General features: G+C 40.5%; 1 protein-coding gene across 1 annotated transcript; it reads left to right on the plus strand.

Moving 5' to 3' along the window:
- Window positions 1-825: 825 nt before the first annotated feature.
- GPI (glucose-6-phosphate isomerase) lies at window positions 826-24471 on the plus strand. The gene is made up of 18 exons (XM_086620865.1): window positions 826-988; window positions 5896-5986; window positions 6917-6985; window positions 9857-9976; window positions 12142-12225; window positions 12313-12459; window positions 14255-14326; window positions 15363-15407; window positions 16232-16285; window positions 17234-17294; window positions 18961-19004; window positions 19228-19380; window positions 19737-19866; window positions 20238-20314; window positions 21339-21467; window positions 21992-22067; window positions 22146-22212; window positions 23797-24471. The coding sequence occupies exons 1-18, from the start codon at window positions 870-872 to the stop codon at window positions 23918-23920; spliced, it is 1662 nt and encodes a 553-aa protein (XP_086476991.1). The 5' UTR covers window positions 826-869; the 3' UTR covers window positions 23921-24471.
- Window positions 24472-25099: the final 628 nt, after the last annotated feature.

Below are 25099 nucleotides of genomic sequence, written 5' to 3' on the forward strand. Positions count from 1 at the left end.
AGATGATGCTGGCAAAAGGGTGGGCACCCCTCTGGGTGAGCCGAGAGGTCGCGCGCAGTTTTTGGGGTGGTGGTGATGCCAGGCTGGGTCCAGAGCCACGTCCCCACCCTACGGCCCGCTGCCAGAACCGCGGAGCCAGCACTTCCCTCACCAGCTCCCCCAGCCCTTTGCCCTCCTCGGCCATGCTGTGCCACGCAGGAGCAGGCTGTGGGGCCGACCTCGGCAGAATAACCCTGAGCAGAATTGGGCAGTGCTGGGTTAACGGCTGGACTTGACGATCTTAAAGGTCTTTTCCAACCTAAACGTCTCTGCGATTCAGCTCCCCGCGCACCGGGCCCTGATGCCACCGCGGCGCTGCCCACTGGCGGGCGGGTGAGCGGGGCGGCCACCCGGGCAGCGTCCGCCGGACCGCCGTGCCCGCTCCCGCAGCTCCCCCGCGCCCGCCGCCTCGCACAGGTGGCCCGTGACGGGGAAACCGGTCCTCCCTCCACACGGGATTTTGTAACTGGGGGGCGCTGCACAGCCCCGAGGGCCGGCGACCCCTGCGCGGGGGCCACTCGCCTTCCCGCCCCGCGCGGCCGGCGGCCGCTGCGAACGCTGCGGGCCCCAACGCGGCCGGTCGGGCCCGGCCCGCACCACCACCGGCTCGCCGCGTCCCTCCCCGCTGCCACTGCAGTGAGGAAGTGCGGGCGCCCGGCGGCGCGGCTCGCAGAGGGGAGGGGGCCGGGGCCGGGCCGGGGCGGGGCGGGGCCGGCGGTAGGGGGCCGAGCTCGCCGCTATAACAGCGGGGGCGGCGCGGAGCGCTCCGCTCGCCGTGCTCTCTTCCGTGCGCTTGTGTGTGGCCGCCTCAGCTCTCCCTGGCCGCTAACATGGCGCTCTCCGGCGACCCCCATTTCAAGAAGCTGGCGGAGTGGCACAAGGCGAACTCCTCCAAGCTCGTCCTGCGGAAGCTGTTCGAGGCCGACAAAGACCGCTTCCAGAAGTTCAGGTAAGGCTGGGCGGCCCCCGCCCGCCTTCCCCCGCGGCTAGGTAGGACAGCCGCCGCCCCTGCCCTCTCCAGCGACCGCCGCGGCCTGCCTGGCCCGCAGGCTGCCGGCACACCGGGCGCTTGGCCGTGCGAGGCCCGGGACTGTGCGGGGCTGGTTCCCTCCTTCCGTCCCCGCCTCAGGTGGGCGCTGCCGGAGGGCTGGGGCCTGGCCGCGGGCGGGAGGGATGCGCCCTCAGAGCGGGGCGCTGGCGGGGGCCGCGCTTCCCTTGGGGCTCCGCTTTCTCCTGCCCGTGCGGCCCCGGGAAGGGAGCGGGGCCCGGCGGGGGGAGCACCGCGCACACACGTGCGGCTGCTCCGCTCGCTGCCGCTGCCTCTCCCGCCGGGGGCGGGGGAAGAGCGGCCGCAGCCGTGCCGGCCGGCCGGAGGCCGATGGCAGGCCGGGCACACGCGCCCCGGGCCTGCAGCGCCCTGCCGGGAGCGCGGCGTGGGCAGCCGGGCGGGCGGGAGCCCCGCCGTGCCGCGGGGGGTGGGTGCTGGGCGGGGGGGGGGGCGCTCCGTGGCCGCCCCGAAGGAGGGCGGCCGGGCGCGCTTGTCCTTGACTCATCCTTGCAGCAGGGTACGTGCCGGGAAGCACAGCGCCGGGCTGCGGCTCGCGCAGCGGCATTGTGGGTCCCTCGCTTCTCAGGCTTTCGCACCCGCGTGCTTAGTCACGATAAACTCCGTGATAAGATCGCGAGGAGCCATCCATCCGTGTGCCTCCACCCGTCGGAGTACGGCGGTGCCTACCTCTGCCCCGAAACGGGGAAGAGGGGGGTGTTTTGTAGGTCTAGCCCTCCCTTGCCTCATGCTATCCACGTTATGGAAGGTGCGTTGCAACACATTATTTGCTGGAGGAGGAAGTAAGACGTGGAAGCAGTGCGATAGCGTTCAGCAGTTTGGCCCTGTGAAGTGGGGCTCGTGTTTTCTGTGCACCGGAGACTTCCCTGAGAAGCCGTGCGTGTGTCACGTTGTTGGACTGTGCATCCCTGACTTGAGCTCTGAAGTGAGCCTGGCTAATGTAGCTGTAGTGAGCTTCTGTTATCGAGCACTGAGATAAAACTTGCTGCGTGTATGGAGCTTTGCGTTAGCGTCCTACCTAAAGTGACTTTTTTCACCTCTTGAGCTCATTAGATAATTCTTAAATTGTAATTAAAAACATTTTATGTGAAGTCCTGCATACCAGTATACAAGAGTTAAAATGTCATTTGCATTGATGGAAAAGATATGCTAAATTTCTTGGAATATTGACTTTATCTGACTCTTTTAATAAGACTTCTTCTACTTTTAAAGAACTTTATTAATATTAATCTTATACAAAGCTACGAGCTCTTTTCTCAGAGAGCTAGTTCTGGTTGCAGTTTTTCTTATCTCCAGTATATTCTAAGAGGCTGAATTTGGTGACAAAAGCTGAAGCAAACTAGCTAAGTAAATCAAAAGGTATAACCACAAGATTTCTTAAAAGGTTCCTTTCTGAACGGCTTGAGCAAGTACCCTTACTGGGGATAGCACTGCATCGTAATCTCATTGGCTGCCACTTAATATTATCCAAGCTACTTTAACCATAAAATATACTCTCAGTCTCAAATAGTCTGGATTTAACTGTTCTTGTGAATGTGTAATATACTTAGACTTTTTTGGGTGTTTACACTGTCACTGTGGACAGTTGACCAAGGAGAAGATATTTGGCAACTGTTGTTTCAGGCACATGTACTCATGTCTAAAATGTCTTCTCCATGCTGAAAGTAGTCTGCTTCTCCTAGAATGGGATTTTATTTTTGGTGAAACATTCTTTACCACGGTTGCTTGTCTCAAATAGCTGCCCAACTTTGTCTTTTTGTGCTACCCATAAGAATAGGAACCAGTTCTTTTCCATTTACTTAATCTATGTTAATCCTTTCTTCTTATGAGTTCAGTCCTGTTTCCTGATAAACCCACGCATTCTGGACTACCGGGAGAACTTTCTCATAGCAAAATGCAATTGCCAAACTGACAGCTTGGATTAGTTTGACAGATCTGCCTGTATGCGTCTCCCTGATTGCCACTTCATGAGCCAGATCATCAAGATGATGGTAGTTAACATCTATTGAAGCCTAAGCAGTCTGGAGGTTTGACTGCAAGGTCCTCTCTGTAGTTTGCACCTCTCTGATCATGTGAGATAAATCTTTATAAATACATTTTACTTAGGATAATAGTGCTACATATTATCATAAAATAATTGACACTCTCTCTTCTTTCTAAAGGGTAACTATCTCCCCTCCTTCTAAAGGAAGAGAGAAACTTATACCCATGTAAAAGTGCTTCCTGATACTCATTCTGGAAAAATTTCAGAGTGGTGTGAATATTTTTAATCTGAATATTTTATCTCTGAGCACAAGTATTTAATTAATGTTATACTTAACACTTGCTGTGTCCTGCAGAATATAGATAGAAAATCCTTTCTTCATTGTGTCCTTTTTTCTTCCTCAGAATTTGTATATCCTGTTTTCCTGATTTCAAGTGTAGTCAAACCTGTAGGGTACACCTTTGGCTTTCTTTGCCACACAAATGTAAGGTCTGGTAGGAACAGTGGGTTTTAATAACATGGCTTGTTCACTAGAGAAACTCTACTAGTTTTGAAGGGCTTAGAACTGATATGATGCAGCCGTCATAAAACTCAGCAGATAATAGGTACCTGGATGCTTATTAAGGTACTCTTGGTGCAAATAGCTAGTGCAAGGTATCAAGCACTAGTATTACATTCCTGCTAATTGGCTCGTCCATTACAAAGGATCAGAAAGAGCCTCCAATCTAAATGGAGAACGTACCACTAGGGAATCCATGTGTAATTTAGGGGTTGCATGCAGCTGCTTTAGTTTGTATTTAGCTGGCAGATAAAATTGTTCTGTGATGCTGCAGATGACCGTCCGATTAAGGGCTGCGTCACTTAAATGTGGATGTGGCTTATGTGACAAGTCTTTTCTTCCACCTGGGTAGAGCTACCATAGCTGCTGCATTGCAGAATGGGTAGTGTAGCAGAATGCAACTGAGTGCAGGGTTTTGGGCTTCTCTTTAAGTAAAGGGTGGATCTCTTGGTGTAGGGGTTTAAAATGAGATTACATTGCATACTGTATGTTCCACCTTGTGTGTGTGGATGTTAGATCTGGTGGCCATTGCTTGCTGTTTTTTCATGAAATGTCTTGGGATGCCATCTTTTTGCACTTTCTTCAAATGAGTAGTGATTTGAATCCAGCCAGAATTTCACAGGATACTGTGTCTTCTAGGTCTAGGGAGATTGACTTTTATTCATGTAAGTAAAATAACAATGAGTTGTAGAAGTAAGGTATGTCAGGTAAACATAGAAGAGATTGTAGGGATTTCATGTTCATGGACTAGAACACTGGGAAAGACTTTCTATATTAAACTGTAGATGAGAATTTTGAGTTATAGCAGATTTGGCAGGTGAGAGGTAACAGTCCTTTCTTTAGCTAGCCATCTTCCTGGAATGGTTATGCTGGGTGGGCAGGGTTTCAGGATTACTGTTTGCAGCCCACTGAAGAGAAGGGTGATGAACACTATTGATAGACTGTTTCTCCTTACTTGCCTCCTGTTGTCACCTATAAAAGAAACACTCTTCTAAGACTGTGCTTGAAGACACCTTCCTTTACTTATTTAGTGTCTCTTGTGTTTTAAGGCCAGAAGAAGGACATAATAGTGTTTTTTCCCCAAGTTAATGACACCACCCAAATGTCTAGGCCTTGCTGTTTATTACTGTTATTGCAAGTTCAGCTCTGATTTTCCTTTGCAGAATCTTGCCTGCTCTGTCACATTATATCTGTTGGGAATAGCAATTATGCCATGTTTTGTCTCTGCGACACCTCTGGCATGCATTGTCACTAAAATAACAGTGCATATCTCTGTATTGGGAAAGAAAAAGCAGGGGAGATAATGAACAATGCAGAAACACAGAGAATTTAGGTGCTTGTGTGTGGAGCAAAAGTGAGAGTAAGATATAAAAGGTCTTTTGTGCTTTTGTAGAAGGTCTACTGAATTCCTTATAGAACTTCAGTTCTTCAGTTTAAGAGTAAATGTGTATGTTTGACTGTAAATTAGTGCAAGAAAGAAATGGGTAGAAAACTTCTGTAAAGGGCTAGAGGGACTGTAGAACTTCTCACAGAGATACAAGGCTGGTAAATACAAACAGGTTCACTTGATTTCTACTGGACTACCGTTTCTGTGTTTCATCTCAGATGTTTAAAAGTGCTTGTATTTTGAGGTGTTACGCTGTAGCTTTCAGATGAGAATTAGTTAAGTATTTTCGAGACATCTGCTGAGTCAGTGAGGATAGTGAGACTACAGCATGCACAAATGAGATTTAATTCTGTGTAGTAGTTGACAAAATGTTTCTGTATGTGAACTTGGATGGATTTTTAATTTGGGCTTGTTCAAGTCTCCATATAAATGATGACTATTTGTTGAAAGGACCTGTAGGAAGATAGTTTAATTTTCTAGCAGTGGAAGAATGTGGCAGACTTTTTACCTGTGATATAGTAAGAGAAAGCTAGTTATTGCTAGAGAGTGCTAGTGGCTCGGTGAAAACAGAATGTGATTGTTCAACTGTGCATTAAATGTACTTCATTGTATTTGGACTTTCACAAGCAGAAACTGGACACTAATTTTGCTTGTTGAAAACTATAGTCTTCAATTAAAGCAATGTATTAGTAAGTCATTTTATGAAATGTGTAGGGTAAATCAGTCCCTCAGGTCATCTTTACTAAGTCAGTATAATTAGGATTCCAATTATTTTGTCATGTGTAGAGGACCTATCATTGTCTTGCTTAAACAGTCACTCTTCAGGAAAATGTAATTAAACAACCTGCTTGTTTTGATAGCTTGACTCTGAATACTGATCATGGGGATATCTTACTGGACTATTCGAAGAACCTTGTTACGGAAGAAGTGATGAAAATGCTGATGGAACTGGTAACTCTTTAAAATGTTGAATTAATAAACCAAATAAGTTTTTTTTAAGAAGTTAACTTTTACCTGCAACTGGTTATTCTAGCATTGCTAATACACATTTAGCTCTGAGTTTGAGACCATCAGAGTTAAAAGGCATCTGTTTACACATCTTGACACTGTTCAAAGAGTTGTACTGTCCTTTAGCCCCAAGGTACAAGGCCATTTTTCAATATGCAGACTGCTTTCTTGTGCTCACTGGAAAAGTTTTGTCTGTGTAACAGACCAGCTGGCATTTGGTGCCGTTAGAGGTCTGCAGTAAAATGAGAGATCCATATAAATGTAAGAGAAGGTGATGTCTTCGATACCTGCAGTTGAAACAATACTTTGTGTATCATGCAGTCTTAGTTTTGAGATTGATTTGCAGTTGGAGGTACTTCAGGAAGGAAGTTTCCGTCATTAACTTCAATTTAGCATGGTGTCCATATTTACAACCCTTCCTTAATTATCGATTCAGCCAAAGGCTTAGACCAGATAGGGTACAGATTTTTAAAAAGGGAAGAACTAGCAAAAATAGCCATAGCAAAATTACTTTTGCTAGTTGTCAGTTAAAAAAAAAAAATTCTTAAGTGTTACTAAGAATCATTAATGAATCCTGTAGCAGCATGACAAGATGAAACTGAGTGATTAAGATGGATTCATTGCATCTTGGTCAGTCAGCACATATTACTGTGTAACCTCTTTAAGGCAATAAACAGCCTGCATAAAAATACTTGCTTTAAAATAAGAGAATCAATTTTTTAAATTAGAATCTAGTGGGACTTTTAAAGTAATATCATCAATTTTGCTTCACTGTCTTATGTGATAAATGTTCACATTTAATGTAGCTGGACCTTTGTAATATACGTTGACTTCCTACTATTTTTAAGAGGAATCTATTTTTACACTTCTAAGGCAAAGTCAAGGGGTGTGGAAAGTGCCAGAGAGCGTATGTTCGGTGGAGAGAAGATCAACTTCACTGAGGTAAGGCTATTTCTGTCCATGGTTCTTTCCCCTCAGCTATGTCTGTATATTAGGGATGTTCGTGCATCTGTGTAAGAGAAGTCTTGGAAAAACTTACTCTAATTGCTACTCTGAAATGCTGAGTGGTTGTAATGTTCGCTGCACTACTTGTGTGAGAAATTTTTACAGCTCTGACAAAAAGAAGAAAATGTGTGTGAATAAAGCTATTCGATCCTGCATTCAACACACATTTTTTTTTAGAGATTTTGGTGGGTTTTTTTTGCTTGTCTTCCCTCTTGTAGAGGGGATGATGAGTTAGATCTTGCAAAGGGCATGGTGCAGAGTATTGTGTTCCAAGTATCCATTACATGGTTTTGCCTAATGTCAGTGTTCATAAAGTTTAGTAAACTGACTACAAAGTCTTAGTGAGGATTGTGTAAGACTTTCTGCTTTGGGTTGTTGAAGCTACTTATCTTTGGGTATGTTTAACAGTAGAGACTATAAACAATCTTGGGAAATTAGCCACCTATTTGAGTAAAAGGATGAGTGTTTTCCTATCTTTGTAGATATCTGAAGGTTGTAATTATGGTTAAATCTTCACTAAAACATCAAAAATCAACTATACCTTTCTTCCGAAATTAAAAATGGGATGAAAACTGGAAACTCTATAGTGTGATTTATTACTCTGCCTTAAATATTAAAGGCTATTTAGTGTGGTTGAGGTAAATTCACAGAAATTAGTATTTCCTTTGACTTGGTTATTGACTGATTTAGCTGTTGCACAAGCTGTTTGCTTGAAATAACTCAGTGGTTGGACATTGTATTGTTTGTGAATTCTCTGTTTGGAAAAATGCAGGTGGAAACAGATAAAGTTTAACTGGAAAAATGATTTATCTTCCTTCTATTTAATGCCTTTGATTCACAGGTGTAATTCTAGCTAGTGGAAAAAGGAAGTGGAAAAAAGAGGGTGATTTCCTAACTACCCGGAGGATTGTTGTCTCAGACATTGCCTCTCACTAACCTCGTGTAACACAAATTATTACAGTTGGCCCATCTCTGACCATATATGATGGAGTTACTTTTCGTTGTCTGCATGAGAGCAAACATAACAGCTGAAGTCTTCTCAGAAGAATGCAATTTTCACAGAAAGTACTTAATCACAGTATTAAACTGTGTTTGGCTTCTGCTGCTAGCTCCTTGTTTTGTCCTGATATGGCAGCTTCATGTAGCAATTACGTGCATGATGGGTCTAGAGACATCTCTTTCATTGTCAGGCTGTTTCTTACTTACAGCCAGAAGTTGACTTGGAATCAGATTTGATTTGTTTCACTTTTTCCTGTTTGTATAGAATATCAAATGATATTGATTAGGCTCTGGAATATGAGCATGTGGACAGTGTGAAACTGTCATGAGACCTTAAAACCAGGATGCTGTCAAACCGCATGACTGAATAAACCTCTAGCAGTAAGACAGAAGGGAGCTGCTTAATGGCAAGAACTGACTTGTCCACTAGTCTTGTTCTGTTTTAGAACATTTTTTAGCTATTTGTCTTAAGTATTTAAGACTTGTCTGTATTTGGTGCTGCAGGCATTGGCTGCATGGTGTGTGCTTATGTGGAAATTCTTTAAAGTGCACCCAAGTGTGTCATTGCCAGGTGTTTGTCCCAGATGAGTTAAAACTTGCAGCTTGATATGGCTCAAAGACAGTGCATTACAAGGTAGCACATATCTGACCACTAATTATGGGGATAGTCTTCATAGCCCACCTGATACTTAGAAAATACTTTTAGCTAGCAGTAGACATCGGGTCAAATATGACTGCTTCTCTTGACCAAGACAAAGCTTCCTTCAAGTCTGATAGTGGGCAGTTTTTGCCAAATAATACCATTCCATGGCTGAATGTTGCAAAAAAATTTGCCCCGTTCACCCTAAATTTAAGTGGGTACACTTTGATAATTAGCAACTGAAAGCTTTTTCGTATTCCAAGTCAGTAACCACAAACTCAATGATTTTTGAATTAGCATTTGGTATTTAAATCATAACTTGGCAGTTCATATTGTCTGTGTTGTCTTTGTCTCACAATGCTTCTTATTGTAGTGAGGAACAATGAGGTAGAGCAGACTAATTTTTTAATTTGTTCATATTAGTATTGACGAACTCCTTCAATCTAGATTAAAACTGTTAACTTCTGAATGGATGAATCGCAGGCTGGATTTCAGTGCTTTGAGTTGTGTATAAATGTGGAGAAACAATATAACATGGTGCATGCTAATGGATATGTTTTTTTCTCGTAACACAACTACCACCTGTGTATCTGGTGTGCAAGTATTCAGGGAACATTTAATTGTGGGTGGTGGATAGAATAATGTGGCTATTGTATACATTTCTTGTCAAATGCTTGAATAGATATTTGTCTCTTCCAATATGAAATGGACTACTTGGAATTATTGAGAAAATGCCAGAGAAATAACTTTTGGCTGCTTGTTATTATTGATTTTCAGTATCATCATTAATAAGAAACAAACTTCATTCTTGTGTACCTGAAGCATGCCAAAATAATTAAGATCACTGAGTACTGAATTCTGAACCTCAATTGTTAAATGCTTTTCAAGGGGTTTTGAGCTTTCTTTTTAAAGTAAACAAACAAGCTGTGTGTTTGCATTGTATGCTTTTGTAAGCCTTCTGCACTGATTCTGTGAAGTGAGTGTGATTTAGCTAGCTGGTGATGAGTGTGTGTATATACACATACACACAAACTACTGCTCTATTAATTCTAGTTAATCTAAAGGATTTTTAAGTCTTGAAGATTGTACTACTCTCTTGATGAGGCAACTGAGGCCTCTGGGTATAATTTGGAAATAGTTTCATCAATTTTTTTCCCTTTTTGTTTCAGAACCGAGCTGTGCTTCATATTGCTCTGAGAAATCGTTCCAATGTGCCAATACTTGTAGATGGAAAGGATGTTGTTCCAGAAGTAAACAAAGTGTTGGACAAAATGAAACACTTCTGTCAGGTATAAATTACCACCATAGCTTATTTTTTATATATTTGTTCCATACTCAGCCAGGTTCTTACATGTGTTTTGTGAAACATTGATTGTAGGCTGTTTCACATTAATGATTGTGACCTTTTTTGAGATTTATAATGGTTCTAGTTCAAGCATGGAGTTGGAGCTGGAGCTGGTTTTAGTATGATGCACTTCTCTCTGTTCCCATGTTGATTTTTCTTGAATGGGCTCTCTAGAGCTTCCTCTTCTAGCAGTAATCTTGCATTTACTTCAGACATCTTGTGAATCATTAAGTACCATTCAAATATGGCTTTATTTCTTGTTAGTTTGTCAAGTACTCGACTCTATCAAGTAGAAACTACCTCTTAAAATTTGTGCAAAATCGGGAGAGGGGTAGAAGCTCCCAGCTCACTTAAAATTTCATTATGTTCTATTTAAATAGTTTCTTAAAGATGTTCTGGTTTTAGATCAGATTCCTCCATGATTCTATTCTGTTTGCAATTTTAGCAGTATGAAAGTTTTTTGTTCCCTAGTAAATACAGCAGTTAACCATTATCTTCCAATATCATTAGCTGTTCTTTGAGGCCCTGAGCAACCTGATCTAGTTGGAGATATCCCTGTTCCTTGCAGGGGGGTTGGACTAGATGACCTTTGAAGGTCCCTTCCAGCCCTAACCATTCTATGATTCTGTACATCTTTAAAACGTAGGCATCTGTCAGATCAGTTGAGGAAATGCTCTGAAGAACTTCACAGAGCACTCTAACAAAGTCAAATTTATGTGTGATGAAACTAATCAGTAAAAGCTCACCAAATGGTTTTGGTGCATTTTAAACATGTCTGTGAGGAACTGGACCTGCTTGATTGCTATTGAGTCTTATCTGGGTGGTAGTGACTGGTATCACTGCCAACTCATTAACCTATGCAAAATAAGCCTGGATTATGTCCTGTTCCTAATGGATAAAGGCCAAAACCACAATAACTAACACTAATTGGTCTGAATTTGTAGTTTCTTCAGATAATTTAAGAGTTGAATGGGCATGGAAATTCAATGGTCTGTTTTCCACTGTAGAGTTTTTAGCTGATTTAAATTTTAGGTAGTGCAAAACAAAGTTTTCACTTGTGCCACCCTCTTTATTGCTCCATGATATCAATCATGAGAGCCTGTGAATATCACTTTCAATGCAGATGTATCTTCTCTGCAAAATAAAAATCTTGTTAAGCAGTTCCTTTGGAAAGATTAACAAAGATGCTTGTTTCAGTTGACTCGCTTAAGCAGAGGGGATTTTAAAACTATGGCATCATCTACAGGAATGGTGTATACTAAAATTCTCTGTTCAAAGAGCTTTAACTTAAACATCTGTAGGGAAGGAGAGCAGCTATCAGTATAGCCAGGTGATTTGTTGTAGAATAATTTGCTTTAGAGTTGGGGAATGTGTGTAGAAGTGTGTGTGATACTAGAAAGGTTCCTTTTGTGATTGGAACAAATTTAATGCATAGGTGGTACATGATGGACAAAATTCAGTGGAGCGTTTTGATATTACTTGATTGTAATTTTGTTGGTCAGAACTCGTGGTAACTGTTAAAATAGTACAAAGTTTCTGCTCTATTCTTGCTATGTGCTGTTAAGATGAAGCTCAGAAATAAATCTCAATGCAAAGCATATGTGCAATAGAAAAGCTTTTTTAATGTTTGATTTGTCAATAAATCTCTATCTCCATGGCTTTGTTAATATTTTAATGTCTTCTAGTTTAATTAGTGAAGTTGGTTCTAATTAAAGATACTTAATGAACCCCTTCAGGCTCAAATATTTGTCTCAAATAATTAAATTTCCGACATGTTTTTGTTTCTAGCTTGATTTCTCTTGCCTTTGCCAACATTCTGTTGTAAATGCTATAGCAGTCCACCCAAAGGAAAGTTTGATCTTGCAGTGTGGTTTTTTAAATATGTGCATTTAAACTTGTAACACATAATGACGTGTAATCTTAGACATCACAAAATGCCTAGCTAAGAAGGTAGCTTTGAGTGTAGGCTTTAAAGCCCAGAAACTTGAAAGTCTTTGGAGACTTTCTACAACAATGCCTGAAAACACAGCCTACTTCCAGTGCTGGAATTGCTGACTTTAGTGTAAATATGAAATAGTAATTGCAATATCTAATTTTTTTTTGCCATAGAGAGTCCGTAGTGGTGAATGGAAAGGCTACACTGGAAAGGCAATCACTGATGTGGTTAATATTGGGATTGGTGGCTCTGACTTGGTAAGCTTCTGACTGCTGTACATCTCCCACATCTTTGTGTGTGTACACGCTTGCAATGAAGATAATCTAATTGCTTCTTCTGTCCAGGGCCCTCTGATGGTAACTGAAGCCTTGAAGCCGTATTCCAAGGGAGGCCCTCGTGTTTGGTTTGTATCCAACATTGATGGTACTCATATAGCCAAAACCCTGGCTGAGCTTAAACCAGACACTACGCTCTTCATCATTGCATCAAAGGTGTGTCTAATACAAGCACTAGGATGTGACTTTATCTAACTGTAAAGGATTCAGTCAGAATAGAGATCAATCCACAGGAAGATCTAGATCAGGGAGTTCTAGTGTGAGCTATTACTGAACAGGCCTGTTGTGATTCATTGTAAACTTGCACTACAAACTTGTGTTGCTACTAAAATGCGTAGGGATCCAGAAGTCAAGTGCTGAAAATGACTTAACCTAAACGAGCAAGACACATGAGCAATTCCATGTTGTCTAGGGTGTATTTCTCAGTCAACACAAGTTTAAGCTTTATTAACAAGAGTTTATTTTAATGTATGTCTCTGTGGGTGGAATGTAAGATTCTATGTAGTTATTTCTTTGAGATTCAAGATGTTTTGTCTCATTCCTTACTTTTATTTAGGGTTACTTTTGGTCCTTTATGTTAAGCATAGTTTTACTTGTTAAGTGTTTCGGGTTTTGCGTTAATTCTTGCGGTAATTAATTGCACGTAGTTCAGGAATCTTCACTCTGGTTTAGGGTAGTAACAAAATATCTTCAGCTAAATAACTTAAATGCTGAATGCCTTATGCACTATAAATACTAAGCTTCTTTACTTAAAAAGAGGTAAAGATAGTCTTCTGGTAGTTTATAAGATGATGTTTCTGAATACGGACTTAACTGCCTTATTTTAAGCCTTGCAAGGCAAGACTTAAGTTAATAATAAATTAAGTTATTACTTATTCTGTAAACATAATTGCTAGCTGCTGTCTTTGAGGAATGCTTCTGTCCTAGTGGAGGAAACTGATGAAGACAAACTTCATACTTATATAACTTGCATGGCCTTCATTTGTAAAGTGCAGTAGAACTTTTTTGCTGTTGAAGACAGAATCTGCAACGAATGAACATGTGTGTAGTGCTGGCCATGCTCCGCAGTGATGCTCATTATCTTATCTTGGCAATACTGCAGTCAAGCAACAACTTATGGAATAATAAGGAAACTTCACAAAGTTATGCTAATGGTCACTTTGAATAATTGAGTTCAAGGATCACGGTTCAAAGGCTTAGAAGACTGCCAAATTGAAAGAGTAACACTTCAATTTCTGTTTGCCAGACTGTAGTTAGATAATTGGATATATTTGGAAGAGGATGAATGGCATTTTTTTGTGTTCTGTAACAGGCTTGTGTTTTATAATGAAATATTTCTGGAGGTGGATAAGAGTAGGCTGAATCTAGTGTTCACCCTTAAAGCTAAATTTTAATGGTTGAGTAAATCAGAATGGCTGTAGATACTTGCAAAACTGCATGACTGAACTTCTGTGCGCACTTCATGAAGCAGGAAAATGTTTTCCTCTAATCAGCAAAACAAAATTATGGCAAGAGTCTTAGCAGAAATTAGTGTCCCTCCATGAAAAAGTAGGAATTGAAGAACAAGAGGACAATCCAGCTAGGTTATCCTCTTCTGATACTAGATTGGTTCCTTTTTAGTTGAGTGGTAAGACTTCATGTTTAGTGAAAGACTAAAGCAGAAAATTTTAGTCTTGAGGTTTTGCATAACAGGTTAGGGGAGGGAAGGTAGGAAATGGGGAATAATTATTCTAGTTCCAGATATATGCTAGTTTAAAACTAGATAGGTGAATCTAGCAACATTGTTTACTGGATTAGCTTGCTTTCTTCCTGAAATCTGGCAGCAGCTGCCTATTATGAGCATCAAGAATCACTCTGCTCTGATTATCTGGAACACAGGGTGTTTTAGCAGCCTGGAGTTGTTTCAGTTTTAAGCACAATGTTTTACATACTTTGTTTTTCCAATGTACAGACTTTCACCACCCAAGAAACTATCACCAACGCAGAAACGGCTAAAGAGTGGTTCTTACATGCTGCTAATGATGTAAGTCTAATATGTTTAGGTTACGTAACAGAATGCAACAGCTTTTCTTTGTGCAGTTTCTCCCTGGTCATTCTGTGTGCTTTGGAGCAGAGCCAGAAGCTGCCCAAACATAAGCTGCATAGCTCAGCAAATGCTGAATGTATAACATACCAGTGCTTCATGGTTAGTGACAGGCTCTTATGTCTGATCAAAGCGATAAAACCACTAGTTTTTTGTTATAAATGGTTGTCATGCATTCTTCCCTCTAATCCTGCCTGTTAAGTAAGAGTGTAGCTTTTACCTTAGAGCTGACTAATTTGGTAGAACCACTGACATGGATATCCAAGAATATGGTGTTTACGTGGCATTACCTTCCAATTCTTGGCAAATCTTTAAAAACTAGAAACAAAGCTATGGTTGGAGTGATATACTGACATTACTATGGCAGATGACTGTGTTATGAATCTTGTATTTGGCTCATTCTCTCCTATTTCTAACCTTTAAAAGAAAAAGCAGATAGTGCCTGCTCAGGTAATTACGATGGTCTTTAATCTGTTCTGGTCAGGGTGCCTGTACTTAGTTTGAAAGCTATGCTTTGAAATTCCTCATTACACTACCATTGCAGGCAACTCATCTTTTTTCACCAGAATGCTTACTGAAAGACCAAAGTCTGAATCGGGAGCTTGAGATTTGTCAGTAATTCCAGTTGTCTTGATCTTTTGACTCTGGCTGGAAGGGTAGCACATGTACAACAAATTCCATCTGCTCCAAAGTGGTGGTTGCAATGTTTCAAACTGATAACATACCCTTAAGGAAATAGTGTGCTGCTATAAGTAGTAACTCCTTCTAGAGGACTGCATGAGAATATTTTAAGAATATTATCTTGAGGCATGCTGCCAAATCCTACACTGAATGTAAATAGGATGATTTCAAGTTGATAACAAAAATAAATGATAGTGGTGTTTTGTTTAAATGTAAATGGTAGCAGATCAGCTTTATAACCAGAAATTAAGATAATTAGCATTCTAGATCTAACAATCTGTTTATTTTTATTAAGCCTTCAGCTGTGGCCAAGCATTTTGTTGCCTTGTCTACCAATGGTGTAAGTATAACAAATCTGTTTTATTTTTTCTATGTACCTTTAAGATAGGCTTCCTCACCCAATTTTAAAATAAGGCTATCTTCTAAGACACTGTTACCTGAATACCAGTAGTTATATGCTTCCTTTCAAGGCAGCAGCATTTTTTCCACTGAAAATAGCTGAAACACTCCTGGAGTAATGAACTGTAGTGAAATTAGACTTTCATTATAGATTTGTGCTTTTTCTGTTAGAGCTTTAAATCTGGAATTAAGATCTTTTATACTTGAAATGACTGTCCTGTTATTAGTGAATGTTACCTATAATATGCAGTTATGTGAGCAAATATTATTTTCCTAGACTCCTCCAGTAAGTGTTGAAGTGATCCAGATAGTTTGTGTGAATAATCTGTAGCATATGATGAGCATAACATACCCTGCTGTGATGTTTCATGCAAAAGTATAAGTTAGAAAGACCAATAGCAATTAGAAAAAGACTTTTGAATAATTGGAAGGCTCTTGGGTACTGTGGTGTGAAGTTCCTTTCTTTCATTCTGGTTCTGTTAAATATAAACTGAATGTCAGTCCAACTCCTAACTATATTGCCACTTAAATTGATCAGAAAATGAGTTTGTCATTGATTTTTATTTGAGACTATTGAGTAGTGATAGTGGTCTCTGGAAATGAGGTATACTTTTTCTGATGGATGCTATGTGTTCTTGAATTAGAGGATGTAATAGAGGAGTTGTGTTTAATAGTACCGAACTTGTGGTTTTATTTGCTAGACATAAAGCATTTTAAGAATGTTGGTTTTACTTATGGTGTTCTTACATGCTTTTTTTATCTTAGCCTAAAGTTAAAGACTTTGGAATTGACCCAGAGAACATGTTTGAGTTTTGGGATGTAAGTAAATACCTAATATTGTGTGGTGGACGTTAACTGTTAGAATAATCTAACTTGCTTCAGAAAATGTTAACTAGATATCAGGGAACTGCCAAACCCCCTAAACTATAGCAATTATATTCTTTGTACTGAAACATCTGAAAACTTGTATCTAAAGGAAAATTGAGAACGTGTCAGGGAAGCAAAACAGTCTGGCCTCTTGGGCATTCTGTTAAAATCCTGCAGTCAAAGGTCTGAAGAGGAGCCTTCTATGTTCTTGGCTGTCTAATCAGCTGTTGGGTAACAGGAGATACAAGTCTTAACTTATTCCTCTGTGTAAGTAGTTATTATAAGCTGTGACATTTGGCTGATGGGGTCTACTGTATATAATCTAGGCCTGTAAAGGTCAAACATCAGAAACAGGAGTCTAATTTGATATTTTATAGCAGATGCATATTTTAAGTATACTGCTTTTAGTCTTGGCCCTTATACTTAACCAGTAACAGGTTGGTTTATCTCATTGACTGTGTGCCTGACAAATGAAATTTTAAAGCTGCTGTTCAGAAGTTATCTAGAACACTATCTTTCCCTAGTGTCATAATCTTGCTGAAGCAGGCTTTACTTATAGAGGAGTGATATTAGGAAAGCAGTTAGTACAAGCTGCAAATTTAGTATGTGAAAGTGAACTTGAATCATCAAGGGATCTGCTTCAACACATGTTACATAAATCGGACAAATGGGTTAACTTCAAAGTCTCAAAAAATGCATAATTAAGGATTCATTAGGGGGCTACTTTAAGGTGCAGATTTCTTTGACTATGCCATCTAATGTATAGTGAATTTTCACCAGAAATAATATTGATTTTGCTGAAAATAGTTTAAATACATGCTGCTTTTTCCTAATAGTTTGACTAAGTTTGAATCTAAAAGCCTTTCACATCTCCTGTCTAAACCAATCTCTTGTTTTTAGTGGGTTGGTGGCCGCTACTCTCTGTGGTCTGCCATTGGTCTCTCCATTGCCCTGCATATTGGTAGGTATTCCTGTGATGTAACAATGCCAATAATTGATCTGTTTGCTTCAGGAATATAGCTACAGAATGCATTAACAATAGTGGATTGTGGATCAGATTTGGGTCAAATATTATTTTACCCAACCTACTCTAAGTAGTTGGTTGTTCATGCTAAAAAAAATAATCTGTAATGCAATGGAAATGTTGAGATTTTAGTACATATAAGCAGTTTTTGAAATAGTCAAATTAGTCAATGTCTTTAGTCACTTGCATAGCCAGAAGTGCCTGATTTATGTAAAGCCATGTCAGTGTTGAAAATTACACCTTGCAACTGACGCTGCTAAAGTACTGAAGAGTTGGGTATTTAGTTTCTGTGAGTACAAGCACACTAAACATCCATATCTTATGTCTTCAGTTCTGCATGTGAGCTCTGTTTAGCATTGTTAAATATTTCCTCCATTACTTCCTTTTGTCCCCAGTACTTGTTCTAAGCTGTAGAGCCTGATGATACAGAAATGGTGTTTCTGTCTGCAACTGGTTGTGGAACAAACATAGACCCTCTAAATCGATCCCCATCTGCTTGTATTGTTATGGGATAGCATTGACATTTCTGATGCAGATCTCAAAGGCAGGTAGAGAGTACACAGTGAATGTCAAAGAGCTCCAAGAATTGCTGCTTCTTGGTGAGCAGGCTGTTTGGGAGCCTGGCATTTTTTCCATCATCGCCTCTTTCAGATACTTGAAGTCCAAAACCGTAATGTAATTTTTTTCTAAATAGAAGCTGGAATTCCCTTAGACTGATATTAGAAGAAAAACATTGGTTCTGATGTTTTTAGAATGATATAAATAGGAGTTGTCATGTGTAGAAAAGCTTATGTGATCAGCAAAATAAACTTCAGTCAGACACTTACTGTTTTGTCTGCAATAAATTGTTCATTTCTGCTGTCAGACAGATTTGGTGCTGACTACTGACATGCCAATCTATCTGCACTTCTTGCTCTTAGATCCTTCGTCTCCCAAAACTGGCTTCTGGCCGTAGGTAGAGCTGCTGCTTTGATTGCTAAACACTTCACCATCTTTGATTTTTCCATATAAGAATTAGGATTTCTGGCTTTGCAGGAAAGAATGGTATTAGTTACAATACTGATAAGTGAAAATGAATGGTGATTTAAGTACCCTAATTATAGAGAGAAAAAAAATCAGGTGAATTGTGAAGAGAACAGGGAAGTAGGGGAACCTTGCTCTTTGAGAAGACCTTATTACAGTTGTTAGACTGAAATCTCTGCTGTATTAGCCTTGCCCTATCTTTGAGGGGATGGAGATGTCTCTGCCACTGTGACTAAGTGTTCAAACTTGCTGAAAGCTATGTAGTCTATAATACAGAGCCTGGTTTTAGTGCCTGTTTTCCTTCCAGTTGTTCAGTCTGCCTGAATGGGGATTTTAGGCAAAGGTTTTTGAAGTATGTTTCATGAAGTTGCACTTGCGCTGAAGTCCAGGCGTTAATCATGACTGAATATATCTGGCTTATGGGATGCAAATTTCAAGAGAAGTCAAAGTGCAACTTTAAACTCCATTAGTAGTTGGGAGCCTTGCTGCATACAAGGAATCTCAACTGTTTTAAGATTATCTCTACAAGAAAAATTAAGTTTGAGTTTTAATAGTAAATACAGACTTTTTCCCTTGTTAGGTTTTGACAATTTTGAGAGCCTGCTTGCAGGAGCCCACTGGATGGTGAGTGTGACACCTGTTTCAGATTTGCTCCTCTTAAGAGTTGTAAGTGAGAACTGAAGGCAGGTTGGTTTCTGAAGTTCAGCTCTCCATGTCCTCACAGTGCTTCTAAAACGACTGTGCTTGGAAAGCTCTCCCCAGTTCGAAACAACAAGAAAAATGATTTAAGAGTTGGGAGGGATGACAATTGCTTTATGAAAAGTGTAAATTTTTTTGTATCACATAGGATAATCACTTCCACACTGCTCCACTGGAGAAGAACATGCCTGTTCTGTTGGCCATGCTAGGGATCTGGTACATAAACTGCTATGGATGTGAAACCCATGCCCTTCTGCCCTATGACCAATACATGCACCGCTTTGCTGCCTATTTCCAGCAGGTAAGGCTCAGGCAGAGTAAAGGTTTCAAGAGGTGAATATGCAGATATGCTTCCGTCCTGGTTCTAGAACCTGAATGCATGTTTCTACATTAAAATTGCAGTCACTTAAATTTGTGTAATCAAGGGCCTAAAGAGACTGGTGCCAAATTTGATACCAGCTTATTTGCTCAGTTAATTGAGAAATTTTTTCCTCAGACCTCCATTATCTTGGTGACTATAAATTAAGCGGCTATATCCCTGATACTGAAGAAATTTCCATAAATGAACGGCACTCATTATAGTTGAAGTATGTATGGAAACTCGTACTAATAACTGTGTGGTTTGGCAAGAGAGGTGATACTGCCCTTTTCTTTTAGGGTGATATGGAATCTAATGGCAAATACATTACAAAGAAAGGTTCTCGTGTGGACTACAGTACTGGCCCTATTGTGTGGGGAGAGCCTGGCACCAATGGGCAGCATGCTTTTTACCAGCTCATTCATCAAGGTAAACCGAAACTATTCAATACCTTGTTTTGAGTTAAATTCTCAATGGCTACAAAGCTGGAAGAGTCTGCAGAATTGACACTGGTTTAGAGGTTGGGCTCTTTTCTAACCTAGTATCACATTGCTATGGTGCTCTTAATTAGTGGCTTTAGAAGACTATAAGCTGCAGATTTTAACTCTACAATAAGGAGTGTCAACTAAAACTGAAACTACTGAGTTTTATTGTCACTTCCAACTACTGCTAATAAAAAAAAGCTTTTTTAAAAAGCTTTTTAAAGTGGCTGAGTCTTCCAGTTAACTCTGAAAATGAGGTGAGAATTGATCTTCTAAGACTTTCCTGTTGCAGTGTTATTAACATGGCTTTTCTTACAGGAACTCGCATGATTCCTTGTGACTTTCTGATCCCAGTCCAGACCCAGCATCCAGTCAGAAATGGCTTGCATCACAAGGTAGTAAGATCTTTGTCAGGGCACCCATATTTTCTTGTGGCTGAAGGCATTAAGGCTTACTCAGTATTGCAGTGTGTGAGACTTGTAAGTGTCCCTTTGAAACTACACACATAGGCTCTGTGAACATTTACAATAGGTTTGGTAATATCTAAATTATAATTACATAATAGATAAAATATGTGTAATACAGTGGATGGTGTCCCAATCTGAAGCAGGAGAGAGGTTCCAATCACAGACTTGCTGCTCTGAGAACCTCTCCAAGGGGGTCTCCAACAGGGGCTGCACTCTATAGCCTGGTCAGATCTGAACTGTGGTCATCTGTTGGTTATGGTTCAGAGGCTCCTCTGGGCCAAGGTGTCCTACTGGCTCGGGACCCTGTCTGTTGACCAAGGGGTTGTGCCTTTCTCATTCCCATCACTAGAGAGGAAGTAAGTGCTGGTTGGCACCTGGCCATGATGTGACACTAGAGGCTCAGAAGATAAGAGTGTGAAGGAGCTGGTGGCTGCTGCACCGAAGGCCTTGGGCTTCCTTTGGGGCAGGGCGGTGATCCTGCTGCAGCAGGGAATAGGAAATAGAAATTACTGTGTTGGTAGGGATTAGGTATATGGTACGCTGTGAGGATTTTCCTTCATATAGAGTTAAGTGCCTCTTAGTTGATTACCTTTGAACAGTCTTTGCACCTGGCTTTCCATGCATGTGGAGTAGCATGGGATAAAAGCATAGACTATACTGGGTGAAAGAGGTGTGTGAAGTCCTGGCTCCTTTCTTCTCTCTGGAAGGCTTGCTGTCAGATTCAGCAGAGGCAGGAGCAAAATGGTTCTGGTTGTCTTTGGATACATGCACTATGAAAATAGTAATCAAGTCTGCTGGCATTCTGGGGTAAAAAGCAATAGTGGGCATTATACATGCTTTACTGTAATAGCATTAAAAACTGCAAGACTAGGTCTTGGTCTGGATTCAAGCACAAGATACCACTACTCCAGCTAAGGAAACTTGAGTTGAGGCTTTTATTTCTACCTTCTAGATCCTTCTGGCCAACTTCCTTGCTCAGACTGAGGCCTTGATGAAAGGAAAAACTGCTGATGAAGCTCGTAAGGAACTTCAAGCGGCAGGACTGAGTGGAGATGCTCTGGAGAAGCTCCTTCCCCATAAGGTAACCAGACTTTGGCACTCGACAGCTTTCCTCTCGTTGGTGCTGTGGTGGGGGGGCCGTTGTGTTGGTCTGCTTGATGGAGTTTGCTGATGGGCAGTGCCCTCCGGTGGCTGTCGAGTGCTACTGTCTTGACAGCTGTGACGGTTGTGTTACAGGTTCTACTTTGTCAGGTCTAGTGGAGCAGTCTGTGACTGGTGCTCCTGCTAAAGCATGCTGGTCTGGAAGCCTTCTGAGGCGTTTCAGAAAAGACAGCTCTCATCACTGCCCTTGGAGTGTTGACTTGTATTTTACTACTTCCTGTAGTCCGTAGTAGCTAGTAATGGTACTTGGATATAACACTTCGCCATTGTGTTTGCAATAAAACATGGAAATGATAGAATTTTATGGTTGAAGTTGTTAGCTCTTAAAGCTTTCAGAATTTTGTAATACAAATACTCCAATGTGGGTGTAAGGAAAATATAAACTGCCAGTTTCTGATGTGAGTTTTACAGCACAAGAGATAACAATGTAACTTATTTTGAAAGGTCTTTGAGGGAAATCGACCAACCAATTCTATCATGTTTACAAAACTCAACCCGTTCACTCTGGGAGCCATAATTGGTAAGTAAATAAATCTTTCATCTGTGATGCTTAGGACTTTCTGCTAAAGTTTATTAACAAATTTTTTTCTGCTTATAGCCATGTATGAGCACAAGATATTTGTTCAAGGAATTGTCTGGGATATTAACAGTTATGACCAGTGGGGGTAAGTCTCTTTGATCTGTTTCTTGTATACTTATTGGCTGTGGTATTCCTTAATCTTTCATGATTTAGAGAAAAGACAATGAAGAAATAAGTGTTACACTTAGAGCAGATGATTATAGGATAGTTTTAAATGAAAACAGATTTTGTGAGGATAAGTCACCATATATCCTTGTTCAGCCATGAATAATGACTTTGTAGATGCAACTTTAACTAAAGACCTTTGTTTAATTTGATTTAAAAATAAATAAAACCCACTATGAATGAAGAAGATCAGCAGCAAATGAGTAAAATAGTCAAGCAGGCTGAACACATGCTCTGACAATTAGACAGGGAAAATAATTTCCCTTATAGAAGGGAGAAAAAAATTATTTTACCTCTAGAAACGTTTTAGTAGACAGTTTGATGGCATCTGTCAAGCAAAAGACTGACCACCTCTTAATTTTCCTATACTAAAGATACGAGAATGTTCTTGGCAGATGTCTTCATACATAAAAGCCCTTGGACTGATGCAGGCTGCACCTGTGACCAAGGTTCATGATAGAGCTCCATGTGGAGAACAACAGCTTCACAAGGAGTTTCACTTTGTCACTTTGAAAAATGGAAAACTTAATCAGGAGCTAATCAGTATTTTAATTTGTAGTAATACTAACTGTATGTACAACATACTGTATGAAAACTTATGCAGGAGAAAGAGGGATTGGGAAATAAGTAAGATTTTTTTTCGGGTGAAACATGCCTATGCTGTGAGGGGTTATTTGGAAGAGAAAACTTGGTCTACAGGCCTAGAATAGCAGTTTACACTAAGCTCCCTTCTTAAAGGGTGAAGGATAGGTCTGTCTTTGTATATGTTTTCTTAGACCTGAGCTACCACAGTAAGTTCTTCAACTAAAATATTGTAGTAGAAACTGCAAATGGAAGGTGCTCTAATAAAAGCTGATGACTGCTATAAACTCTGAAATCAGGAGTGAGATAGGAGTAAGTACAGCTTTTACTGCAACACATCAAAATCTAGAATGGCATCCAAGGCGAACTATGATACGTGGGGATGCTGTAGAACCAGCCTAGTTTCTTGCAGCTGTTGGAATATCCTAGATTCTGACCTTGTCTGTGGCTGTAACTCCTGGATAGCATGCTGTAGTGTTGGGGAAGGTGTCCAGGCCTGCAGCTTGGCTGCTTTCTGTCGTGGTGCTACAGATCAGTGTTCTGAGTGATGTCATGTTCGACAGTGAACAGTAGCAAGCTGAACGTATTCTGCGTTGAGGCAGGCTGCATAACACAAATGGGTACTGAAGAGGAAAAGACTGTTTAACTTCTAAAACAAAACTTTCGCTTTTTAGATATCCTGTAGTTTGAGAGCTGTCTGTTCAGCTAAGCAGCTGTTAGAACTCCAGTTGTTCATGAATGGCACTGAGTTGATTAATACCAACTTTGTCAGTAATTTGTGAAGGGAGAAACATTCATCATAGTTCACTGTCAAATCACTTCTTACTGGCAAATATTTTTAATGTCAATGGCTTATAGTAAATATTGTAAGTTGTTAGTACTGATGTTTTTCTTCTTTCTTCTCCTGCTTTTATAAATGCAGAGTTGAGCTTGGAAAACAACTTGCAAAGAAAATTGAGCCTGAACTGGAGTCAGATGCTCCAGTGACATCTCATGATAGCTCAACAAATGGGCTCATCAATTTCATCAAAAAACACAGAGCCTGAAATGAAAGAATTAAGAGGACATCGACAATCCAACCACGGAATACCCAAATCTGTTGTAGTTGTGCTTTTTTAGCCACTTCTAACAAAAATAGCACTTTACAGATGTAGCTTTTTCACTTGTTGCAGTTAATCTTGTTGCGTCAAGTGTTACAAATGAAAACTAGTTTTGTGAAACCCAGAGATCGTATAGTTGCTTTCTATTTTTGTGGCTGTTAATCTGTAAAGTGCAGCTGGTATGTTCCTCAGTTCTTATCCCTCAACTTCCTTAAAGATGATCACATCCTGGTATTAGGAAATAAAAGATATGATGGATGAGTAAAACTACTTCACTCTGTATCTTTAAAGTGCAGACCTGGTTACATTTGCCTCACTGACTGTGTAAGGTCCTCCGATGCCAAGTAAACTGACTTCTGTCTTTTTGGACTGGTTCTGCTGTAAGCTGGAAACTAGAATGTGTTCAGAGAATCACATCTACAGCTGTAGATTGTTCATATTGCATGATTTAAGGCATTTGAGCAACATACAGATTTTTTTCAATGCTACTGTGAAAAGGAAAGCTTACTAATGTTTGGTAAAAGATCTCTTGATTTCTCAGTAAGCTGTGGAAGCCCTGTGTGGACAGCTATCCTAAAAGGAAGAAAGTTCCTGGAGTGATAGTGCCATCTTGATTTTTTTTTTTTTTTTCCAAACAGTTTTCAAGAATTTGTGAATTTGCAGACGAAATGTATTTTTGGTATCCTCCAGAGGCAGTTTCTCTCACTCACAAGTGTCACTGTTCCAACAAAAAGAAAATGAATAGAGAACAACTTAACTATTTGTAAACAAGTTGCTTATATCCTCTTTCATTCTCTACTGCTGTTAACCCCTCTCTGCTAGCAGACTGGCATGTTGTGGCTATTGTTCTGTAACACCTTTAATAAAGGTAAGACACAAGCATTGAAAGGAAAAATGTTAACTGTGGTTCTCCTACCCCCAACTCTTCATGACAAATGCTGCTGTGGCTACAGAGTCTGAGCTTGTAACCCTTAATGTGTGCTTGCTGCAGATAATTGGCAGGATCAAAAGCTTGATCTTGCTGCTGTGGCACACTAACAGCTCCATAGTGCTTGGCAATCTGGTTGCATGGATTTGAGTCATTAAATTCAGACTAAGTATATATAGTGCTGAGATGCTTTGCCT

This window comes from Tauraco erythrolophus, chromosome 15 (assembly GCF_009769465.1).
Source record: "Tauraco erythrolophus isolate bTauEry1 chromosome 15, bTauEry1.pri, whole genome shotgun sequence".
In the NCBI taxonomy this organism is placed as follows: Eukaryota; Metazoa; Chordata; class Aves; order Musophagiformes; family Musophagidae; genus Tauraco; species Tauraco erythrolophus.